The sequence below is a fragment of the Corvus hawaiiensis genome, chromosome 14, assembly GCF_020740725.1.
Source record: "Corvus hawaiiensis isolate bCorHaw1 chromosome 14, bCorHaw1.pri.cur, whole genome shotgun sequence".
Taxonomy (NCBI): domain Eukaryota; kingdom Metazoa; phylum Chordata; class Aves; order Passeriformes; family Corvidae; genus Corvus; species Corvus hawaiiensis.
In genome coordinates, this window is record NC_063226.1 from 20658644 (window position 1) to 20681983 (window position 23340).

At 41.6% G+C, this 23340-nt stretch overlaps 1 protein-coding gene across 2 annotated transcripts in view; it reads left to right on the forward strand.

The window, feature by feature from the left end:
* The first annotated feature begins 3507 nt into the window (after positions 1–3507).
* ATRX (ATRX chromatin remodeler) overlaps positions 3508–23340 on the forward strand; it is a 66234-nt gene continuing 46401 nt past the window's right edge. The window contains exons 1-6 of one of the 2 annotated variants that reach the window (XM_048318405.1): positions 3508–3713; positions 14192–14304; positions 17320–17375; positions 18215–18267; positions 19848–19972; positions 21176–21295. In XM_048318405.1, the coding sequence (XP_048174362.1) occupies positions 3523–3713; positions 14192–14304; positions 17320–17375; positions 18215–18267; positions 19848–19972; positions 21176–21295 (658 nt within the window). In that variant the 5' untranslated portion in view covers positions 3508–3522. The remainder of the gene's footprint in view (positions 3714–14191; positions 14305–17319; positions 17376–18214; positions 18268–19847; positions 19973–21175; positions 21296–23340) is intronic. The other variant, XM_048318406.1, reaches the window with a different exon arrangement.

Genomic DNA, 23340 nt, shown 5'->3' on the forward strand with positions numbered 1-23340 from the left:
CTCCATGAGCACCTGCCCTTCAGGGGCTGAACTGCGCAGTCCTCCAGCAAGGTGGAAGATGTGCTCAGCTTTGCATCTGCTGTGTTCTTGGTGGTCATGCAAATAACCTTAATGAATCCCCTGGCAGGTGATGGCCATGGGGCTAAGATTCAGCCATGAGGGTAAGAACAAGTCCAGCCTCTTAGCAGGCAGTGGGATGGATGGCCATCCATGCTTGGGGAATATGGTGAGATCATGGCTGGCTAGAGACTTCAGGAGGACAGTGTAGATGCTTTTATGGTCACAGCTACTGGGAGTGTAAGTAAATGTACAGCAAAGCTTGTTCTGAGCGCTGTTCAAAATGTGTAAAAGCATAGCAGGGATTTTTTCATTCCCAGCAAATTCAAGTTGGAGTTTCAGAAGTACTGGAGAAAGTAAATTGCTTAACTTTCAAAACATTTGGAACATCCAAAGGAAATCAGATGTGTGGATGGCTTCTGTTCGTTTGAATGTGCTGCCCGTGATATTAGATGATGCCAAATTGTGGCATCTTGTAGCCAGACTTGGTTGGGAGAGAAGAATGGTCTGTAGCATTCCTTCATGGGCTGTTGGCAGTGGTTTGTGGCAGTCTGTTTTAAAAAATACCCATTCTATAATAGAGAAACAAGCTGAAATCCGATTAAGAATTCAAAATTTCCAAGTGCTTTCATCTGCTATGAGAAGTAATTCTCACAAAGGATTTGGGAAAGTACTGGCACTTGGTTTCTGTGTTGGACCTTGGTGTTTGCTGCTTTCTCATGCTGAAAAGGTTTAATTCTCAACTACAAACCACTACTCAAGTGACTCCACACCATCCCTTTGAACTTTCCTAAGGGGAATAGAGCAACAGCAACACAAAAACAAACCCAGGCCATCGAGTGAGTGTCATCTGTTTTCAGTTTTATCATGCTTTTTGTCTGAGGAATAGTTTCATTGCACATAACCTGTTCCAATTAACAGCTCAGATCTTGATCATTCCTACAAAATTAATTTAGGCGTAGCATTTTATTGGTCTGGATTAATTGTGCTACTTTTATCACAGATAATAATATGAAAGAGATGTATATGTAGTTTGTATTTCTAGGTCAGGAGCACATCAAGTTATTAAAATATCCTCTTGTCAATTGATAGCTGTACATGTCTTTCAGCCATGTTCCTTAAAAGTAGGGTAATATGTACTTAAGGAAACTAATTGCTATAAGAGAAACAATGGGTGTGATGAGACTCCACAGTGGTTTGTCCTGCAAGCTGAGCTCTGCGTCCTGACTCTCCCTGCCTGTTGGAGCAGGGGGAAGTGGTCCTGTGTGCTGGGGAAACTTAACTGGGTGCAGGTCTGGTGGATGTGCAGAATGTTTCCCTGCAGATGCACTCAGAATCTGTCTGTACACAGATTTCAGTGTACAGAAAGTTCCTGTGCTTCTCCAGTCTGTTTTTTGACAACCTCATGGTAATGTCAGGTTTTGTCTTCTGGAGTAATTGCTGGGAGATGGAAGCATTTCCATTTTTACTTTATCTTGACCTTTTCTTACAGTAGGATTCCTTTTTCATGTGTGACTTCAGATAGAAGTTATGAACTGGAGGCAATTAAATTTGGGTTTTTGAACTGCTTTCAAATACCTTCCCCAAGGAAATAGTGAAAGAATAAAATATTACAGAACAACAGTAATAAATCTATCTATGTTATTCTAAATCAGTGGGATATTAGTCTGTAATGCTGACTAAATCCCTTGAGGAGGAAAATGAATGTTTTGTGTTCTTACTGTAATCACACAGTTGGAGTCCTAATGCAGAGCGAAGACTGAGTAATGCTTCCAGTTTCCTTCATCTCACTGGTGGCAAAACACGTAGAATGGCTTTTTGCAATTTTTTAATGGAATTCGTAGCAGTCAGTTAAAATGGATTTTGTTTTTCCTCCTTCTAAAATGGAGTGAGAAGGCAGGTGATGCTTTGGTCTTGTCCAAGTGCAGCACTGGCCATGAGACAGAGTTTGATAAAAAAGCTGCTGCTAAATCTGCTCTCTGTTATTACTAAATTCAGCAGATACAGGGCACAGCTCTTGGGTAAAATGTTACATTCTAAAGCGAGTTATGTTTAGACATGTTTGTAGAATTTCCCTGGGAGATGTGTAAGCTTGGATGTGCTGAAGTGTGAAAGTGCTGTTGATTCTATTATCAGAGAATGAAATGGGTTTTAGGGGTGATTTGCTTGGGTATTTTCTCATGTTTCATATGTTGCTTTATGAAACCATGTGAGCAGGTTAATTTTGTTTCTTCTTTAGTTTCTGCAGAAAAAGATATTAATTTTCAAAAGTGGTTTTCTTTATAGTAAGTGAATAATGCTTGTCACCTGTTTCAGATTCTTTGTGGTACTGGGCTGGCTTTTGGTGGTCCATTCTGGTTTGGTCCTGTGTGGTGATGGAACTTCACCCAAAACCCCAGCCTGTGGAGTTCAGTCATCTTCTCAAAAAAGCCTGTAACAACTTTCCCTTGAAGAGGGCTGTATTCCAATCCTCCTCCTTTCACAGCATTTTAACATCTGACAAGAGTGTAGAAGCTGCTAGTACCAGCAGGGAAAATTGTCTTGGCATCCTTAGGTGTAACTGCCAATGATGCATTTACTTATCTAGAGAGTTTTCTGATTAAAAAGAGAAAGTTGTAGCCAAGCTGGGCTGAAGTGGCCCCAAGCAGGGTTACTTGGGGCTGCTCACATTCAACCTGTGTGCCGCTTACGTTATCCCCGTCTTGCTGTCGTTGTACTTGAGAAAGTCTCCTCTCAAGCTTGCTTCGGGGTTTGTGTCCTGGTGGGCTTGGAGTTCCAGGGCTGGTTCCTGCAGAAGGTGAGGGTTGTGCTGGTGATGCCCAAAAACCAGGAGGATCACTCTGGTGATCCTGTTGAAGGAGGAGGGTGGTTGTGGTCATCCTTGCAGAGGAGGAGGAGGGTTGTTCTGCTGATCCCCATGGAGAAAGTGTGTCCTTCTGGTGATCCTCATGGAGTAGGAGAGTTGTTCTGGGGATCCCTGCAGAGAAGGATTGTTCTGGTGATGCTCATGGAGTAGGAGGGTCCTTGTCGCGCTGTTACTATGGGATTGAGCACCCACTCCACGTTACCTTTTGTAAGGATGACGTATCTAAATGCTGTGATCGACCTGCCGTGGTTGAACCGAGGTTGCAGGGTCGCCCAAGGCCGCAGTTCTGCGATGAAGTGCTGCCTGTCCCTGGTGTGACACCAGCTCCTGTCCCCCACTGTCCGTCCCCTGGGATGTGTCAGTGCTTGGCCTCTGCCGCCATGGCCGCAGCCGCGCGCTGGAGCCCCCTGCTGGGCACAGGTGTCAGTGCACTTTGTTACGAAATGATGTCACGGGCCTCGGGCCATGACGCCAGCGTGACGTCAGCCCCGCCCCAGCCAATCAGCGCGGGGAAGGTTGGGACGGTGACGCAAACTGCCCTAGCAACAGTCGGCGCGGCGCCGCCCAATCAGAAAATAGCTGTGGGCGGCCGTGAGCCAATGGGAGGCGGCGGAGGAGGACGGCGGCGGGAGGCAGGTCCCCTCAGGCTCCCTCCGATAAGATGGCGGCGGCGCTGGCGATGGCGGCGGCCGCGGCTTTGTCTGCGCCCAGCGCCTGAGCGCGGCCCCGGCCCTGGCGGCCGCTCCGCTCCGAGCAGCGGCGGCGGAGTCATGACCGCAGAGCCCGTGAGGTACGGCCGGGCCGGGCGGCTCCGCGGCGGCCGCGCGGGTGGGGCGGGGCCGGGCCCGCCGCCGCGCGGCGCAGCCCTGGCGGGACGGACCAGGGCGGGAGGCGGGATGGCGGCGGGAGGGCAGCGCCGCGCTCGGCTGGGGCGGCGGGGCCGGGCCCGGCGCGGAGGGCGGGAGGGACCGCGCCGAGCGTTGGGAAGGCCCCGGGGGCGGCCCCCGCCCCACGTGCGAGCACGGCGGAGAAGCTCCGCTGAGCCCCCGCCCGCGCCTCGTGCTGGGCACCGGTATCGGCCGCCACCGCCGGGCCGCTGCCTCCGGCCGCGGGGCTGACACGGAACGGCAGGAACTGACAAACGCCCGTAAAGCCGGGCTGAGAGAGGCGCCATGTTAAACTGTTACTAAATAGTTGTCTTTGTGTGCTTTCGGTTTGTCCGAATCCCCGAGGGTCTGACCCCCGCAATCCATCACCCACAGACACGCCGCGTGCCTGAGGGGCTGCACAAACCATGAGGTGTTGTCCCTTGACCCCCACAAATGCTACACATATCTTCAAACCGTGTTAGAGAAGCGTCCCTGTGTCTTTAGTACTCATCACTCTGTCTTTAGTACTGAGCCTTGGGTAAAGTTTTTCCTGCGATCATATTTGAGTATCTTCACCTCCCGCCTTATTTTGAGTAGTTCATAACTACTGTGTCATTTTAGACAAAAGTTAAAGGGATAGTGGTTTTTCTCCTCTTGTATATTGCTTGTTTTTGAAGCCTTAACATTTCCAATTAGGAATCTACAAAAAAGAGGGTTTTTATCATTATCGTCGTTGTTGATGTTGATCACATGCTGATGTAGGTCATGAGCATTGCAAATACACATTATTTGGTGCATGATTCCCAGCGTTTAGCAGTTTCTTCTTCGTGTATTTCCTTCCTTATTTTGTAAGACAGGGATTGTCCATCTCTCATTCTTTCTCCTCCTCACTCCCACTTTCTCCTTTCTGTGTTCTTAAAGTACTTTGACAGTTTAAACAACTTCTTTTGCTGGAGTGATTATTTTGTTGTGTAGACTGAAGTGCTAATTAAGAGGCTTTCTCCTCTTTATTCTCCAGCCCTTGAAAATCAAGGGTGGAGTTTGATTTTTGTAGAACAAAAAGATCTGAGTTACTAATACTTATGGTCCAGTTTTCTGTCGCCATTAGTATTTTATATTCTGAAAAATGCTCTTCCATTAGCACCACTTCACTTTTTGTTTTATTGTGATTGTCATATTTTCTTCTCTGTCATCCATAATGTTGTTTGCCTTTTCTTGAAACGCTTGTTCCTGGTCTATAATAGGAAGGATTTGTACTTAATCCTTGCCATGTTCTTGTGTTGTCATTAGTGCCACAATTATTGCTACTACCAAGGGCCTGCTTCAGTTGGTGCTTTGGAGGAAGAGGATGCAGAAGCTCATACATTTCCCGTGCAATTTCTTGGGCTACCTGCAGAGAGGATTGGATTATTTCAGATAATTTGTGATCTTGAAGATGAGACAGCATGGACAGAACAGGTCTGAGATTGTGTGCTGTCTTTGGGTGGAATCTGCCCACAGAGTAAGCAGCCCTGTCACAAACTGCTTTTAAGTAGATAGGCATAAAATTTTTTTGGTGGTCCAAACTCTCCTCCTTTTTATGAACTCAATTCTCATTCAGGTTAAATGTTTGTTACAAGTCCCATCCTGCGTAGAGCTCATCTTGAGCAGTTTGTACTTCACAAGATCTGTTCCAGGAGCTGGGCACAGCATTGCAGGGTCCCAGCATTTCAGGGTTGTGGTGAACACATTGCATGGGCTTTTCCTTATTTCTGTCCATTCCAGTTCTGCTTAAAACTGGAGTTGGAGAGAAAGAAATGAAAAAGAAAAGCACACCCTGTCTTCCTCTCTTTTGTTCCCATTTCCCACAAGTCCTGGTGGCTGTCAGCTGCCTGCATTTCTGTCACTTCATCCTCTGCCTCTGTAGTTTTGCCCATGTCAGAGGTGTGCAGAAATAAAGGACTGGGGGATCGCTGTTAGAAATCTTGGGAAGATGTGCAAAAAACTGAATTGGGATGGAAAATCTATTCCCAGCTCTTGTGGAAGATAGAGTGTTTCAGAGGCAAGTAATCAATCAATACTAGTCTGTTCCCAGAGAAGTTCTGAACTATTATTATAAGGAATACTTTTATTTAATATAAAGATCCTAGGATTCTCCCATGTCCCGAATGAGAAATTTAGAATGATAAAACCTGGAATCACTTACTGAGAAACTTTAAAAAAGTGTTGCTTCTGTAAATATTTATAAAGATGTCTCAATAACTTTTGCCCCAAAAACTTTTTTTTTTTGTCTTTTTCTTTTAAAGGGGAGGAATCTTTGTCATACTGACCTAAGCTGTTCTTACCAGTTCATACATCATACAAAATAAGCACAGCAATAGGAAAAGAAAACAAGTTTTGAATCCTCCTTACTTGAACTATCTGGTAGTCAATGAATGTAGGTTTTTTTTTTAAGTTGGCAAAATAAGCTTTGTTCTTGGGTTTCTTTAATCCAGACTTCTCACTTCACATTATGATATTGGTCATTTGGTTTTAAAGTTTTTATTAAATTGTGTGCATTTTTGAGTCAGTTGAATGTCTTTGTTCTGAGTGATATTGTAGGGTTGCTTGAGGTGTGTTACTTGATGCCACAATAATATAATTGGAAGTAAGTCAACACCAATCTTCTGTATTCCCTAAAGGGACAGTGGAAGTTCTCTGTCTTCCACGCTGTTCTGGAATGGGCATAGGCAGATTCTTTGATTCTTCCTGAAGAAGAGCAAAACTGTGTCATCTTCAGTGCCAGATATGCCTCAGAACCAATATCTGCAGCACTTAAATGAAATTCTCTGGGAGAAGAACTCAGTGCAGGGAGTTTGTTATTTCTGGTTTTATACAGTATTGTCTGTTAGGGCTTTGGAAACTGTGTCAGGGTCTTTATAGGGCTTAACCGAAGGTATATTCATTTTCTAGGAAATAATTTGGTGTGACAAAGGGATGTGTAATACAAATTCTATAACAGGGTGACCTTAACATTGTGGGAATTTGAAATTCTCAGTTCTGTTACAGATGAGCTCCTTGTACCCTCTGCTTGAAGGGTGGAAAAGATAGTGCTTTTTATGTCCCTATACCTCACCAAAAGACAATACCAAAGTGATGATAAAATGTGCTGTGTTCACCATAAAAACAAATGTCTGCAGCCTGTGACCAAGTACAGTTTAAACTGGATTACCAGAAGTGTCTTTTATAAAGGGAAAGCCTAAGGATAGTGCTGAACATCGTGAAATCACACTTTGTATTGCTGGAGCTCAGCTCGTGCCTGCAGGTGATTTGGAAACATGAATCAGTTCATGGATGGGTCAGTGGCAGGTTGTTCCCTTGGTGTGGCAGCAGGAGAAAGAAGAAATTGTAGAAATTCAGTGGCAAATATAATGGAAGGTTTTATGTTGACTTTAAAAGCGGTGAAGTATCCTGATTTATTTACTAAAGGAGGAGCATAAAGCTATCATAGTCTGTGGTGAAATGCAGTTGCCACTCAAGGTGGGTGGTGGATCGATTTGTGTTGTTTTTTGGGTTTTTTGTTAGAAAAGGAGTGAAACCTTGAAAAAATCAAGAACTTGATGACACAGGTTGCTGCCAATGTCAGCTGTAGTGCTGTTGAAGCAGTTCATTTGCAAGTCCGAAAGTTGCATAGTTGTAGAAATTTCTGTCTGAGTAGGTCCAACTGTAGGCTTTAATAGGTTCAGCCTAGAAGCTTTTTTGGGCAAACGCGTCTGTCATGTAAAGCAAAACTAAAAAATAGGCAATAAATTTGGGACTGAGATGGCTTTTATCTTGTAGAATGAAAACCTGTCCTTTGGATGAGCTACAACCCTTAAAGCTGTGGCAACTGTGATTGGGAATATGTGGGAGAGTTGAAGGGCCAGGCTTTGATTCTCGGGCTGAGTTTATACTGAAGGATGTTTCCTTGAGAATCTGTGATCAGCTCCAGGGAGCAGAAGGCAAATGAAGCAAAAGGCATTTTTAGAGTTAGAGGGCCCTGATTGCTCTTGGTCGTGGGTCCTTCCTTCCCTTCACACGGAGTGTGTTTAAGCATTTTAAATACAGCTTGGTTTGTGCTAGACTGAGCTTCTTTTCCTGAATCACCAGAGTAAGGTGTGCACTTTGTCATGATTTTTGTCTCATAAAGGTGAAAATGCTGTGTTTAGATTTTCACTTGGTGGCTTCAGTCTTTTTCAGCTTGCAGGATCTTTCACCATTGAAGTTACACTTCTTGGTGACATTGAAACAAACCTAACAATGAGATTGTTTGTCTTACTTTTGCCTTGTGGGTTTGTGGTGATGTTGCTTGTTTGGGTTTTTTAAGATTCCATTAAAGAAACAGGTTAAAAACAAAGTTGGGGTTTTTTTCACTTCTTAGTGAATGAAGTGTGATAACTCACACCGTGTCAACAGAAAGAAATTGTGTAATCTTCCTTGAACAGGATAAAGGGTCTCTTAGTGACTTTGGACTGTTGCCTTCTCATTCCCCTTGTGTGTCTGGAGGAGAATAATTCTGTTTACTTGTCTGAACCTGTTATGCTGTATTTAAGCTCTAAAATTACTTCATCCACATCGTTGAGTGTCTTCAGCTGTACCAGGTATCACTTGATTAAGCCCATGTGGATTTAAAGTCAGTTCTAAACAAAGTAAAAAAGTGAGTGTGTGTTAGCAAAGTGTTACATACAGAATCTCCGATGAAGTGCTAGATGCCTCTATCTCTTTTCAGTCAGAGCTTTAGTGTTCAGGTATTTTCTGATGTATCTGATCTAGTAAGTTTAATGTGGTACAATTCCTCCTAAACACAAGAAAAGTGCTTTACTGTGATAATGGTCAAACACGAGCAGGTCACCCAGAAAGATTGTGGGGCCTCCATCTGTGGAGTCACTTGGAACCTGGCTGGACATTTTCCTGGGTGACCTGTACCTGTCTCTTCTTGTGCTGGGGGTTGGACTAAGACATGTCCAGAGGTCCCTTGTGTGGAGTGGAGGAGAAAGGAAAGGACTGAAGAGTGTGGATGGCATCAGGTGTGTGCGGGGTGTGAGGGTTTGTGTCCTTGAGCAGTAGAGCTGGTTCATGCCAACACGAACAGATTGTGTGAATCTTGAGTGTGAAACCTCACTTGTTGGCATGATTGGTGTATCAGTATAAGTAAGGTCCAAAATATGAATCGGATCTAGGATTTACAGTGTCATGTTGCTTTGCCTGCAGAAAACCATTGTTGAGTTAAAAAACAACCCCTGGGATGAAGTGCTCTGTTTCCCCACCATTACAAAACTATGTTTTACTTGTTCAAGTAATATAATGCTAGGCTGATTTTATTTTTTGCTTTTGTATTTTTTTCTGAGAGAAGTAGGTTTCTTAGGACACGGCAGGTGTGTTCACTCCATTTTTTTTAAATTGGGATAAGAAAATAAGCAACTTCTATTGCAGGTTTTGTCCTCTTTCACTCTTTCCCACAGCTTTAAGCTATTTCATTCATGTGTGTTCAGCCATGATATTTATGTGAAACAACAATGTAGACTCTGCCCTTGTAACTGAAATCTTAGAATTGGGCTAATTCTAACCCTTTTCCTTCTCATCAGGAAAAACTTTTATGAAGATTTGCAGGTGACAGAATACTGGCCTGATTATATCAAGGCTTAGGAGTAGTCTCTCTTCCCACTATCCTAAATAAAATACTGCGACTTTTGCTGTGGGTTGTTGGATTTCTGCTGTTCAGACAGGGATACAGTCTGAAGCAGAGGATGACAGTCTACAGACCAGCAGTTTAAAAGTACAGCTGGTTTTATTTTTCTTCAATTATTTTTCCTAAGGAGTGTTTAATTTTGTCTGTTTAAACACTGTTCTGCAGTGTTTCGTTTCAGTTTCAAAAGTGAAAAATGGCTGAGACTTAACTTGAAGCAACTGTAAACATTAATTTAAAAAACTTGTGCCTTGAACTATTTTAAAAGTTTAAACATAGAAAAATCTTAGACAGGTATTGAACTTAAGGAAGGCATATGCTTAAAAAAAGCATATTTGTCAACCCTGGGATAGATAAAAGCTGGAAAGGACTCCTGTATCACTTTTGGGAGCCACTTGAAATGCAGATAAGGGACACTTGTTTAGACTAATAGTTGGTAGGTGTTTGTTTAAAGAAAATGTAGCTTTCAGGTTCTTGTTCCAGATGTTGACAATAACTGAGACATACCCTTCTTCCACTTTTGAAGTGTCTGAAGAAAGCAAATAGAAACTGAGTGCAATAACAAGGTTTTCAGTGCTGTTTCATAAGATAATCCAATGTGTCCTGGGTTTGCTGCTGAAATGGTCAGTGCTACTCCTTCCACTGCCCTGGTTATGAATTCTCATCACCTCACCTGCCTTCAGAAGAAATATCATCATGTGAATGTGTGGCAAGTTGGATCCAAATGAAAACTAGTTGTTCCTTAAAATTTTATTTGTCCAAGGTGATGTGATTTGCTTTGGGGAAGCACAATCATCAGCTGGCACAGGGGGTGAGGTTGTGTGGTGAGTACCCACTGTGTCACTGCCCCTCCTCAGCTGGGCAGGGGAGGGAGAGCACAATGAAAAGTTCAAATTCAGGTAAGGATAGGGACATCACTCAGCAATTGCCATCACAGGCAAAACAGACTCTGCTTGGGGAAATCAGCTTAATTTATTACCAATCAAATCAGAGCAGGGTAATGAGAAATAAATCCCCTGTGTTAAAACACCTTCTCCCCACCCCTCCCTTTCTCCCCGGTTCAACTTCACTTGATTCTCTGCCTCCTCCTGGTGAGCGGTGCAGGGGGATGGGACTGGGGGCTGTGGTCAGCTCATCACACTCCTTCCCTGCTCTAGTGTGGGCTCCCTCCTGTGGGAGATGCTTCTTTATGGACTTCTCCCATGTGGGTCCTTCCCATGGGCTGCTGCTCCTCACGAACTGCTGCAGCGTGGGTCCTTTCCCATCCCATGGGGCTCAGGAAGAGACTGCTCCAGCACAGGCTTCCCCTGGGCTCACTGCCTCCTTTGGGCATCACCCTGTGCTGGTGTGGGCTCCTCCATGGGCTGCAGCTCGGTCTCTGCTCCACTGTGGACCCCCATGAGCTGCAGGTGTATTTCTCCTGTAGCCCTGGAGTGCCTCCTCCCCTTCTTCTTCCCTGGCCTCGGTGTCTGCAGGGTTGTTGCAGTCACATACTCACTCCTCTCTCCCAGCTGCTCTTGTGCAGCAGCTTTTTTTCCCTTCCCAAAGATATAATCCCAGAGACACTATGGGCACTGCTGATGGGCTCAGCCTTGGCCAGCAGCGTGTCCCTCTTGGAGCAGGCTGGTGTTGGCTCAGTTGGACATGGGGGAAGCTTTTGGCATCTCTGCACAGAAGTTTGTCACCCCTGTAGCCCCCCTGTAGCACACAAACCTGGTACAGGTAAGAACATCCAAGGGGACAGCACTCAAGAGCCAGATGGAATGAAGTGTGTTATGCCTAGATTAGGACACAGCCTGTCTGGCTCTTTATTTATTCTAATTATTTGTGGACTCATTTAGAGGTAATTTGCCTACTCTGGATGTTTTGTTATCCTGTAAGGGCCAGACATTTATTGTTTGCTTTTACAGCACTTGCTCTGAATGTAGGTAAGGAATTGCATGTTCCAAGGTAGTTCCCAAGGTCACGAATCAGGTTCCTGGCCAAACCAATAATAGCAGGGCACCTTCCCTTTCAGTCCTGTTTTAATTAGGCTGAACAGTGTTGAAATAACTCTACAGTGATGGGGAAGCCATTTGCTTAGAAAACTCCAGTCTGAAAACACTAATAAATACTGTGGGGACTGTCAGTGTAGAGGAGCCTGCTTGCCTCAGTAGTGCTTCAGGGATGGTTCTACATTTTTAGGCTCCGATGTTTTTGTGAAAAACACGCGTTTATAGGTTGTGATCAGTTTAATAATGACTGGATCTGTACTGCAAAGAATAAACATTTTGCAGTAGAAGCTTTAAACAAAAACGATGGATTACTATTCTCAAGTATAAATGCATGACACAAAATCATGTATTTTTGTATTTTGTACAAAACCAGGTAAAGCGTTGCCCTAAATTAACATTTCTCTCTAGTGAAGTATAGTAAGTGTAACACCTTTACTTAGATTTGACCTGGTATTCCGTAACAAAGGCTTATGGCACAAAATATGAATAATCAAGAGAAAAACCAAGTCGAGAAGACTTTTTAGTATTAGTTTGTATATCATCTTTTTGATTGGTTGTCAGCAAGCACATTTTGCTCTGAAAATGATAATTTTAGGTTAGTTAGGATAAGAGTTAATATATGATAGTGGATAATGTTCCAAGTATTAGTCACAAAGACACATGCATACTGTTCTGAATTTGTTTTGCATTGACAACAATAATACTAAACTCATCTATGGCTCCTATTTTCTTTCTAAAATGCTGTTACCAAAACAAGTTATTTATAAACTAAATGAGCAGAATTCCCCATGTGTGGGGTTTTTTTTGTTGTTTTTACTACCAAAAATGTACTTTCTTGTGGCCTTCTAAATGTGCTTTATTTCTTCAGACCATCTGGAATGGATATAAAATCTCTTTATATGCTTTTACCATCAAATAATTCTGAACAACTCTAATTTTTTTTTTCACTTAATGCAAGTAAATTGTCATTAAATCTCCTTTTTAAAGGAGAAATTGCAAGCTGTTAAGACTGCAGTGTACTGTTATCATCTTCTGTAATGTTTTCCGAGTATGCCTTCCATCCATGAGAAAAAGGGAAGCCCAAGATTAGGGAACTGGCAGTTGTGTAGCAGCATGAGTCCAGTAATTAGAGGGAAAGAGTTTTGGACAGATTGAGAGAAAAATTTTAAGGTACTCTTGAGAGTTAAAGAGCTTTGTTCCGCTCTTTCAGACTTGCTCGAGTGATTGATGGTACATATGTAGCCTCAAAAGAAAAGTGCCCTTCACTCATGCAGAAAATCTTTTCATTGCAAAGTGCTATTTTGTTTTATTTTGAGTACCTCAGGAGATTTAAAGAAACTGCAGATGATTTTTTTTTTAAATGGATGGTTTACACTGTTTTATGTGGTAATTTTCACTGGTTGGAATAGTCACTGGCATTGATATGAGGATGCCCCACTCACTGCTCAAGAGGGCACTCACCTTCACATCCTTCTGATAAAATGGGATTTTTTTTTAGCCATAACAGTTAAATTGAAAGTCAGAAGTTAACAAATGGATGTGTTCAGAGAAATGGTAGAGATGGTAAAGGTGAGTGCTCTGGATGATTATTCAAAAATTCCTATGACCAATAAAACAGGCACAGAAAATGTAATTTCTTCTTGCTATTAGAAGTCTCTTTTGAAATTAATGGGAAAACAAAACAGTGGGAAGGGTGGAATCCTTGATCCTTCAGCTGGGCTCACTTCTGCTGGGGGTAGGGTAGGTCAGCAGTGGGAGAGTGTCTGGAGCAGCAGATAAGGCATGATGAGTCAGGACAGATCAGCTGGCAGATTCCAGAGGGGCTGATAGGAGGGGAGGGAGCAAACAGCTCAGCAGCAGCTTCTGAACAGGGGCTGAGCGCCCTTGGCCTCAGTCAGGGCAGCTGGAAAAACCTTGTCCTGGGAAATTGTAGGAGTTTTGGGAGAAATAAACCCTGTAAAATGCCAGGGGGTAACATGGAGGTTATGAAATGGAACAGCTTTTCAAGGAAAGCCTGGGATCGAGGTGTTGCTTTTTACTGTAATCAGTAAATGTGCACAAGACTGACAGTTCCTGGGGTCTAAAAGTGTACAGTGAAAGTTGCCAGGGGATTATTTTTTATGAGTTAATTATCAGTACTCATACAAAGGAATGATATGGTCCTGCATGGCTGTTTCTTGATGAAATTAACACAACACAACATGTAGATGGTAGGTTTAATAAAAGTTTGGCATCAGCAAACTTTCATATTCAGTGGACCTGTTTGTTTCTAAGTTTGCAGGTGAAACTCTCCTGTTAGTTCTCGTGGTTTATATCCCAAAGGTGACATTTTTGGTAGTAAAATAAAGACTTTATTATTCTTACCTGTCTGGCTTCTGACAAGTAGAATATTAATTTTTTGCTGTCTTCATGTCATAGCAGCGTTACCACTCAGACTTTCTTGAATTGTGTCAATAACTGTAAACAGTGAAAATTACTTAAAACAGTCTTTTTATTATGAACAAAATCTTTAGTGCTTTTTTGCCAGTAAAGCTGCACCTACTCTTTCACTCAGTATTTAGCAAAATTATATGTTTTTTATTTGCTCTGATATACTTGTGCAGAAACAGATGCTTAAATCTCTTGTAGATGCATTAATTGAGATTAAACATAATTTCTTTCAAGCTTGATAAATTGGAGTGAGATATGTAAGTAACTCTAAATATTATTTGTATTTTAACAGTGAAAGCAAGTTGAATACTTTGGTACAGAAACTCCATGACTTCTTGGCTCACTCATCAGAAGAATCTGAGGACGCAAGCTCTCCTCCAGCATTATCTAAAAACAAAAGTATAGGTAAAGGGATGTTTTATGTTTATTTTCAATGTATATGTGATTCTAAAGTCAAATAACTTGATGCTGTTGTTTCACTCTATCACAATTCGCTGGGGTACTTACACGAAGCCTTAATGTGATTTAAGTGGTGATATCTGGATAAATACACAGTAGGCCTTTGATACAATATTTATTTCAATTTGAATCTTTCTAAAGATGAAAAAAATCTGATCTTCTGGTAATTTCCCTCCTATGAAACATGAGATAGCAAACACACACGTATTTGCTGTGCTAGGAGTTCCTTGTTCAGCGTTCCTGAATTTATAAATGCAGTGTCTCGGTTTTTCTGCTGTAGTAAAGCTTTTGCAGTCCTTGTAGGTGTGGAAGAAGTTCTGGAGATTATGCTTTCATAGTAATTTGAAAAAGATTTCTACCTACATGCTGGAAACATTTGGAAAGAAAATAATACTTCTAAAAAAACCTAGAGTCCTCTTCTAGGTCAGAATTGGTATTGGAAATTTTTACTTCTAAGTTACACATAGGTAACAAAGTTTAAACACTTTGACAGTGATTAAAAGTGAAACTATTTCATGTCAGTACTGAATAAAATCTGTTTCCAAATTTAACTGGTTAAATTTGTTTCTTACTTTAAATTGGACTGGATACAGGTGCAAAACCTTTCAATCTCTACTGTTTAATGAGCTAAAAGTTGTGTTAATGTGGTGGAGTGCAGGAGAGTGTGAGTGTACTGGCTGTATTACAGAATTTATTTTCTAACTCCTGTTATCTTAAGTAATATCTTCCATGGGTTTTGTGGCATGTAGTTTTTATCTTTTAATGTTTTGTTTAGAGAGAGAGTCTGTTGCCTGTGGCACTCACTTCCTCAACACCAGCATCAAATGGAACTGTTAGCATAGGAAAAAGAAACTACTCATGATGCTTCAGCTGAATAGTAAAATAAACTGTGCTGTAGATGCATCTCAAAGTGAAATTTTGCTGAGGAGCACACTGGGAAAAAGAAATCTTCTCCCTTTATCCTCTGTAGTTAAAAATTAGCATTTGGTTCCTTGCTGTAAAACACAGATTGTCTGTGAAATGGATACATTTGCAAATTCATAGCAGACATATTTTAATGTTGGGTTTGAGATCTAAAAGAACATATTAAAGTTGAAGAGTCAGAATTAAACACTTAAATACTAGGAAATGCCAGAATTAATTGTGCAAATTTCCTTCCCCTCCTAATGTTCTGTGCATAATGAAAGTGTCTTTAGCAACTGTACTTGCTTTTTTTTTAATCCACAGGATGCTCATTACAAGCAGAAGTTATGGGTGTGACTGGGGCCAAATCAGATTTATTTAGTAATGGATCTTGTTTTGTTGCAGCATTTGGAGGATATGTGAACTATTGGGTAGAGTGTTGTGAGGAGGGAGATGATGATGAAGGTGGTTAAGTGTGGCCTGGGAGGGTTGGGTGTTAGAAATCAGTAGAGTATTAGCTGAAACTACTTCATACCCTAAACTTAGGTCCCTGCCACACACAGAGGTCAGTTAAAATAGGAAGCAGTACTTGCTTTCTAGCCTTAATAATGTTCCTTTATCCCCTCTGCACTGGAACTGGATATCTCCCTCCTCTCCAATGCATGGGTGCCAGCAGAAGAGTCATGGAGAGCTCAGGAGAGCCAGACTGCCTGCTCTTGCTCCAAGAGTGCAGCTCGTTCCCTGGAGCAGCAATCCCAGGGGAAGCCCTGCTCTCTGGGAGTCCTGGAGTGGCTGGGGCAGGAGTAGCCGGGTCAGCACTGAGTTGGGAGGGGATGGCTGCAGCACGTGGGGTCATTTGGTGGGTATGACGTGCACACAGCCCGGGCACACGGAGAAACTGGCACTGGAGCACGTTCAGCTGCTTTGGGAATAGCACATGTGCATCAGGCTGCCAGTCTGAGTGCAGAGTATGCACACACTGGGGCTGCCAGAGTAGGGGAAGCTCTGCCAAGCTCTCCAAGATGGTATTTTCCATGGGTTTATCACTTGGGCAAAATTGGTCAAGAACAGAAGGTGGGCACTATCCAAGCTCCAGAAGAAATGTCACTCTCCTTCCAAATCTCAGGTTCCTCCCTCACAATAGGGGAATGCCTGTAATATTCTAGAGAAGAAATTTCAGGTATTTGAAAAGGCCAAAAGCATTGTTTGCTTCCATTTTTTATTTCCCCCTTCACACGTGGAAATGGCTGGATGATTTTCCCTGAAATTTACTCAAACAATTCAGCAGAGGTCAAATATCCAGCATTGAATTCTCTGAGTGATTCAGTTTTTTCAAAGTATAGAAGAAAATGGTTTGGTTTTCCCCAAAACTGAAGTTTAAGGATAAAGAAGTTGCAGTCCTAGTAGTTTTCTGTTAAAATCACAAATAATCCTGACAAGTATCCAATAATTATACTGCCTACTCAGCATCTGTAAAATCCCTGTTCCTAAGCTTTTGGAGCAACTTCATACAAGAATCATTCAATCACTGAACTCCAAACTTTCCTTTCCATTTCCAGGACTGGTGGATTGGAGCAAGTGCCAATAGGTTGCAGGTCTTTAGGCTTTGTTTTCCACGGTTCCCAAGACTGAGAAAGAAGAATTCTCAGTCAGATCTTGGATCAAATGAGATTTTCGTCTGTGGTTCCATGATCCCAGATTTAATACTTTGTTTCTTATGTCAAGATGTGTAAGAGAAAATACTTGTAGTAACTTAGATATCAGCAAAAATGCACTAATGATACTATTTCTGCATGCAGTTGCACTGCCAGTGCTTCAGTATTTCTTCACCAACAGAGGAAGGCTCCCAGGGACTGAACTGAAAGGGATTTCTGAATTATTTCTGTAACATTTATGCCATACAATGGAATGTCTTTTTTGTTGTGCAGCAGTTTGTCTCTGAAAGTCACAGTTATCTCTAGCCAGGCTGGTGAAACACAAACAATGCTGTGATGTGCAGTGTGAAGAACTTTTGATGTTCCTTGCATTTCAGTGGACTCCTTTAATTTCTCTCCATAGGTAAAAGTAGAGAACCTAAAGGAAGTCCAGCTTCAATGGAGAACAGTAGGGATGAGGTAGGAATAAAAATGCTTTTGAATTCTGTTTGCATGTCTAGTGCACGGCAGCTGAGTTCAGTCTGTTGCTTTTACAATAAATAATACTGTGAGAAGCACCCGTTAATGTCATCACCCTTCACCCTGTTACTCAGATAACAGCAGGTACTTAGCTGTTCTTTTAGGCAAATATGCTCCCTTTTTAAAAAAAGTAAAAATGGACATACTGGATCTGTGTTAAACAAGAGCAGAAATTTTTCATGTGGTATTTCTTACTTCTGTCTGTTCTCCTGTTGGAAACATTCTGGTGGACAGTATCTTAACATTGTAGAGAAAACACAAGTGCCAGTGTCCTGCCTTAGTTTGCCTTTACTGCTGTAAATTCAGGTATTTTAAACTGCCCAGACCTAGTTGTGATCTGAGTGCAAAAACGGCTGAAAAAATCAGTTTTGCTCTGAAGGCAGCCAGTGCTTTCTGGCACATGAGCCACATAACAAGAGTCTGTTCTGCTGGCAATTCCTGGGTGCAGGCTGCTGCTGCTCCTGAGTGCCAGAACCCTCTGGAATGGTGTGTTGGAAAAGGGGATGGTTTCCTCACATAGCATGAAGAGCATTCACAGGCCTGTGTAAGCTGCTGACTTCTGATCTGAAACTCCACAGATCCAGTTTAACTGTACTGGTGTCACTGTTGAAATTGCCACTTGTAGTTACTGCTTTTCCGGCTGCACTTCTTAAAGTGTTTTTTTATAAGCGCCCTGGTGACTTCTGAGTTGTGTTCTGATTAATGCAAGAAACTGTTTTTTGACATGTCCCTTGGATATAAATGTGTTGACTTTTACTTTTTTTTTTTCTTGTTTTTAGGGAAGTAGTTCTTCAGAAAGAACCAAATCCTTAGGATTATCCCGTTCCAAAAGGTTGGTTTGGAAAATAAAACAATAAATTACTTTTTGGGTATGGGAAGCTGTAGAAAAGTGCGTGCACTATGTCAAATATTTTTGGTCCATACCAGTATAAATCCATGAAATCAGCAGAGTGCTGGTAAAGCAAATGCCTCATAGTACACTTAAAATTCAAATGATTTCTCAGGGTGAAAGGATAAGATGCTAAAGCTTCATTATTATTAACAAAGACAAAATTATCCCATATCTTCAGGACAAAGGAGTTTATACAAGAGTTCCTTCAGTCTTGCTATTTATGCGTGTAGGATTCTTCCAAACCTGTATCTTGGGTCATGCACAGAAAAAGAGGCTTTATTTGCTTTATTTTTGGGAGAGTGCAGCATCGGACTGTGCTGTTGAGTTGTCCTGTGTAGAAACTGCCATTTGCTGTATGCCTGCTTAATCCTTTTCCCCCTCTTTGATCTAAAAAGTATGGAGTGAATTGTTTACCAGCTGCTTGAACCTACAGAAGACAAATCATTTGTGTCCCAAGTAAGAGCAGACTTGCTCCAGTCAAAGTCCTCCTCATCTGCTCTCAGCTGATGGTCACTAAAATTCTGTCCTCTGTGATTTTTGTTAAATCCCAGTGAACTGTGCAGGGAGTTGAGCTTTCCACAGCTGCCTTAGTACTGCTCTTTAAAAGTCTGTATCTCTTTTCACTCTCCTTTTAATCCAAGTTGCTTTATTTTATCATGTCTGCTGGAATTAATATTCTTCAGTCTTCCTTTTATGTTTGTCTTGATGCCATATTTGAGAGTGTGGTTTTAAATTTGGCTTTAGTTTCTCCCTCATCTTTTGAATCCAGTGTCCTGCTGAACTCTTTTCATTCATATACTTTTTTAGTCCCGTTTTTTGCTTCCTGTCTTATCACTAAAGGGATTTTCACTCATCCATTTATCATATTGTGCCTTGTACTGACAAAACCAGTATCCTGCAGTAGTTCATGCATTGCCTTCAGACTACTGAAAAATGTGCTCCATATTCTGTATTATTTTCTCCCCATTCTCACATAGTAAATTGGTTCATTTTCATGGATTCAGTTCTGAATTATGTTTGTGTGGAATTCTGTCAGCTGATCCTTTTGTTCAACAGCTTTTTCATTTCTTTCTGCATTTCCTTCGTTTCCTTGCAAGCATCTCTTCTGCCAAGATGCTTTTTGTAATTTGCTAATATCTGTGTTCTCTTTGTGCTGCCTGTTAAACCTGGAAGGATGTATAAAATTCATGAGCAGACATTCACTTGTGTTTCTTTTAGCCTTCTTTCCTGGAACTGTAACTTTCTTAAAAACACATCAAACCTTGGTTTTGCAACAAAAATATTTTATTAGTATATATTTTTATTTCACGTGGGAGGGGAGAATTCCTATTCCAAACCAGAAAATTAACCTACAATTTATGTATTGTAGTAACTTGGAGCATCCCACTTCATAATGTCTTCAATTAATTTAAAAAGAACTTAGTTTTTCACAGTTAATATGGTGCTTTGCAGGCAAAGCTTGCCTGAATTGCAGTATGTACTATTTGTCAGACCATGGGGTTTTTTTTCTGTCTATGCAGGAAACCTACAGTTGTAACAAAATATGTTGGGTCAGATGATGAACAAATCGTAGATGAAACTGTAAATGAAGATATTTCAAATGAGAACTCAGAAAATGATGTAGATATGCAAAGCTTGCCTAAAGGTAGGTCATGTCTTTTTTTCTCTTGTTTCTGAATTCAGCAAATTAGCCAAGATTATGATGCAGCATAAATAATTCACTAGAATGCACATGTATTAGTAAAATGCCTCTTGAAGGTCCTGTTGGTTTTCTGTCCACACAAAAAGAGGAACCTGAGCACCTTCAGTTTGGAACCCAGCATATTTTAATCCATGGGTGCCCAAGGATGTGCTGGTGGCTTAATTTCCAATGCCTGCTGACATCTGTATAAAACCATCACAAAAGAGGGGAAATGATTTATTCTGTTGTTTTGCAGGAGTCTCAAGCTCTGACACCTGGAGGTCTTACTTTACTGTTCTGTCTTTGAGGTTATTAGCAATTAGATCAACAAAGGCAAAACTAACTCTGGGAGGAGAATGCCATTATTGGATGTATTTTTAAGCACCTTTTAGAAACAGTTAACACTGTAGGCCTACATCCCTCTGCTCTTAGCTGCAGTGTGAGTTGGATTAATCTCCATTTCTTACCTATGAAAGTTACAGGAAAAATTGCTGCTGTTTACTGCATGAGTAGCAGTATTTAGAGCAGTCACTCTAAAATAATTTTTTCAGAACATTAGATTATTTTCAGTGTCCTCACAACAAAACTGGGCTCTTAAATAGGAAAGATACGCTTTTTCCTTCACATAATTTTGATAAGTACTTTGTTTAAATGAAAATGTCAGTTTTGAATGTTGTTAAAGACAAAACAGGTTTTATTCCATTGCTTTTTTGTTTATTTCACGCTGAAATAAATCAAGTTATTTCAGTTTCAGGGAAACTGAATAGAAGGGGGCAAAGAGAGAAAAGCATAGCTATTCTAAGGGTTTTGAGGGATTTAAGTGATGTCCTTTATTGGTAGCAAGTTCCTGTCCTACACCCCCCCAGCAGTGTGACAGTCCTGTCCTGCACGTGCCACAGCAGGGCAGAGAGAGCAGGATTTGCTCCTCAGCCCATTCAGTCCTTGGCTTCTGTCCTACAGCTGCAACACAGGTGTAGTTTGAAATGTGTGGTGTTGTTTTTGGTTTTTTTGGTTTTTTTTCTGTGAACATCTGTGCATTCAAAACTTTGTTGAGTTTTAGTCAACAGATTGCACTTTTTTTTTTTTGGTGTTGGCTTTATTAATCAGAACTTTTGCACTTCACTTGGATGTGTAATGGTTTCCAATTTCTAAATAAAATTATTCTAGGTACAGTGGTTGTACAGCCTGAGCCAGTGCTGAATGAAGACAAAGATGATTTTAAAGGGCCTGAATTTAGAAGCAGAAATACCGTTAAAATGAAACCTGAAGCTCCCAAAAAGCGTGGAGGTAAATACAATTTAAAACATCTATTGAAACGGGTTTAAATTGTTGCTTACGACCACATTTGGTACATCTAAAAATTGTCCATATTTCTGATAAATTATCCTAAAAATACCTCCACTCTTCTGGCTTTTTGTTCATTGAGGATTTTAGCTGATAGAAATTAGCCTCCATTGCTGCCCCTGCAATGCAGCAGTGAAAGCTAAGATTAGTTCCCATTAAACTCCTTATTTTCAGTAGGTATAGGATGCTTCATTAGGTGCAGTTGCTTGGTTGCAATCAGGTGTTACAGGTATTCCTTTATTAAGGAATTCTATTGGAGCACCATTGATACAGGAACGTTCACTGACTCACCAGGAAAGCAACCATGTTTGAGCAGGGACGTGTATAGGCAGATTATCCATCAGTGAGCTAAGAAAAAATCCTAAATCCTCAAACATTATAAAGACTTTTTTGTTTTGCTTTTAAATTGTGGGAAATTCCCGACCAGTGGGCCCTTCTAGGATTACCTTTGAAAAGATGCTGTGCCAGCTGGTTTGCCATAGCTGCTGCTAAAACTTAGAAGTTAGGTAGATTATAATACTAACAGAAATTAATTTCTCTCTTCTCTTTTTTTTTCCCTCAAAAGTAAAGGAGAGGAGGGAGGATTATGTATAATGTAGCCAATAAGAAGGCAGATATTTTTGTTAACTCTACTGGCAATATCTTAGCTCACACATGTCCAGCAGTACCCAGGGTATTCATACAGACAGCTCTTGCACACGCTGTTCATGCTTCCCATTGTATCATTTGAGATCCTTGCTCTCTTCTAAAGCAATTTTTTGAGTGCTATTTCTCCATCTGTTGAAGGGGAGTGAAATGTGACTGTGTGGAAATGTGCTTGTGCATATACCTGGGCTCGTGTGGTGTCAGTGACATTTTGAGCATTGATGTTTCCTCCAAATTATGAACTTTGGAAGTTGGTTCTGTTTTATCCACGCAAGATGTCCTGTTCATATAAAAATGCTCTTTCCATTTGTGCTTATAACAATTCTACATATGGTCCAACAGGACTCTTCAGGGGTACAGTGTTAAAAAGATAAGACACTTGTGCTTGAGCTTTGTGGCCTGTGTCTGCACCCCCAGGACAGTTTGTATGACCTGCCCTTCCAGCTTTTTTAATCTCCATCCCTAGGGAATTTGCAGGCTTTCCTTTGTGTATCTGGACTGGTTACTCATGTACTGTGCCTGACATATATATATATATTTAAAACATTTGCATTTCTAGTAGGAATTACATGTCCTGTGAGTATTAGAAATAGTGGTAGAAGCAAAACTCTTGCCTTTCTAGCAACCAAATGCTCTTACCTAAGACTGTAAGAGGCACTGTGTCATTATTTTCAAGTTTTGTGTCTGCAGCATGGTTATGGTTGTATTTTTGCTGATAAATTCAGTTCATGTTTTTAACTAAGTAGTTTCTCAGTATTAATGAATTAGTAGTAGTTTATTTCTTTGAATCATCATCATTTGTAGTAGTAACATGGTTTACAAAGGTTTGCTTCATAAATTCTCTCTTTTCCTGGTGCCAGCTTGGAGGTTGGAGGAAGGAGGCCGTAGTGCTTCCCCTTGGTTACGGGAAAGAGGGAAGTGGCTCAGGACTTGGCAGGGAATATCATGTTCTCCCTGGGTTGGCTGGGACCCTCAGTGATTCCTGCAGGAGTTTAAGGACTGTGATGTGTGCCAGGGTTGGATTCTGTGCTGCAGAATGTGGGATTCTTTCCCAAGGAGTGTGATGTGATGGGTGTGTTCATCCACGGTCACAGCAGCATTTGAAACTGGTGTTTGAGCTGGTTTGGAGCTCGTGAGAGGGACTTGCAGGTCCACAGACCCTGCAGGATGTGCAGTCAGGAATGGCTAGAGGGTGCAAACATATCCTGTATTCCGAATTTCACTGAATTAGGAGGGTGGATCAGCTGTTTCACTGCCCCCTGAGCCATCTGAGGCTGTGCTTCAGCAGCAGATTGCTGGGAGCCTGAACTGTGTCCTTCAGTTCCTTAACATGGTGGTGTTGG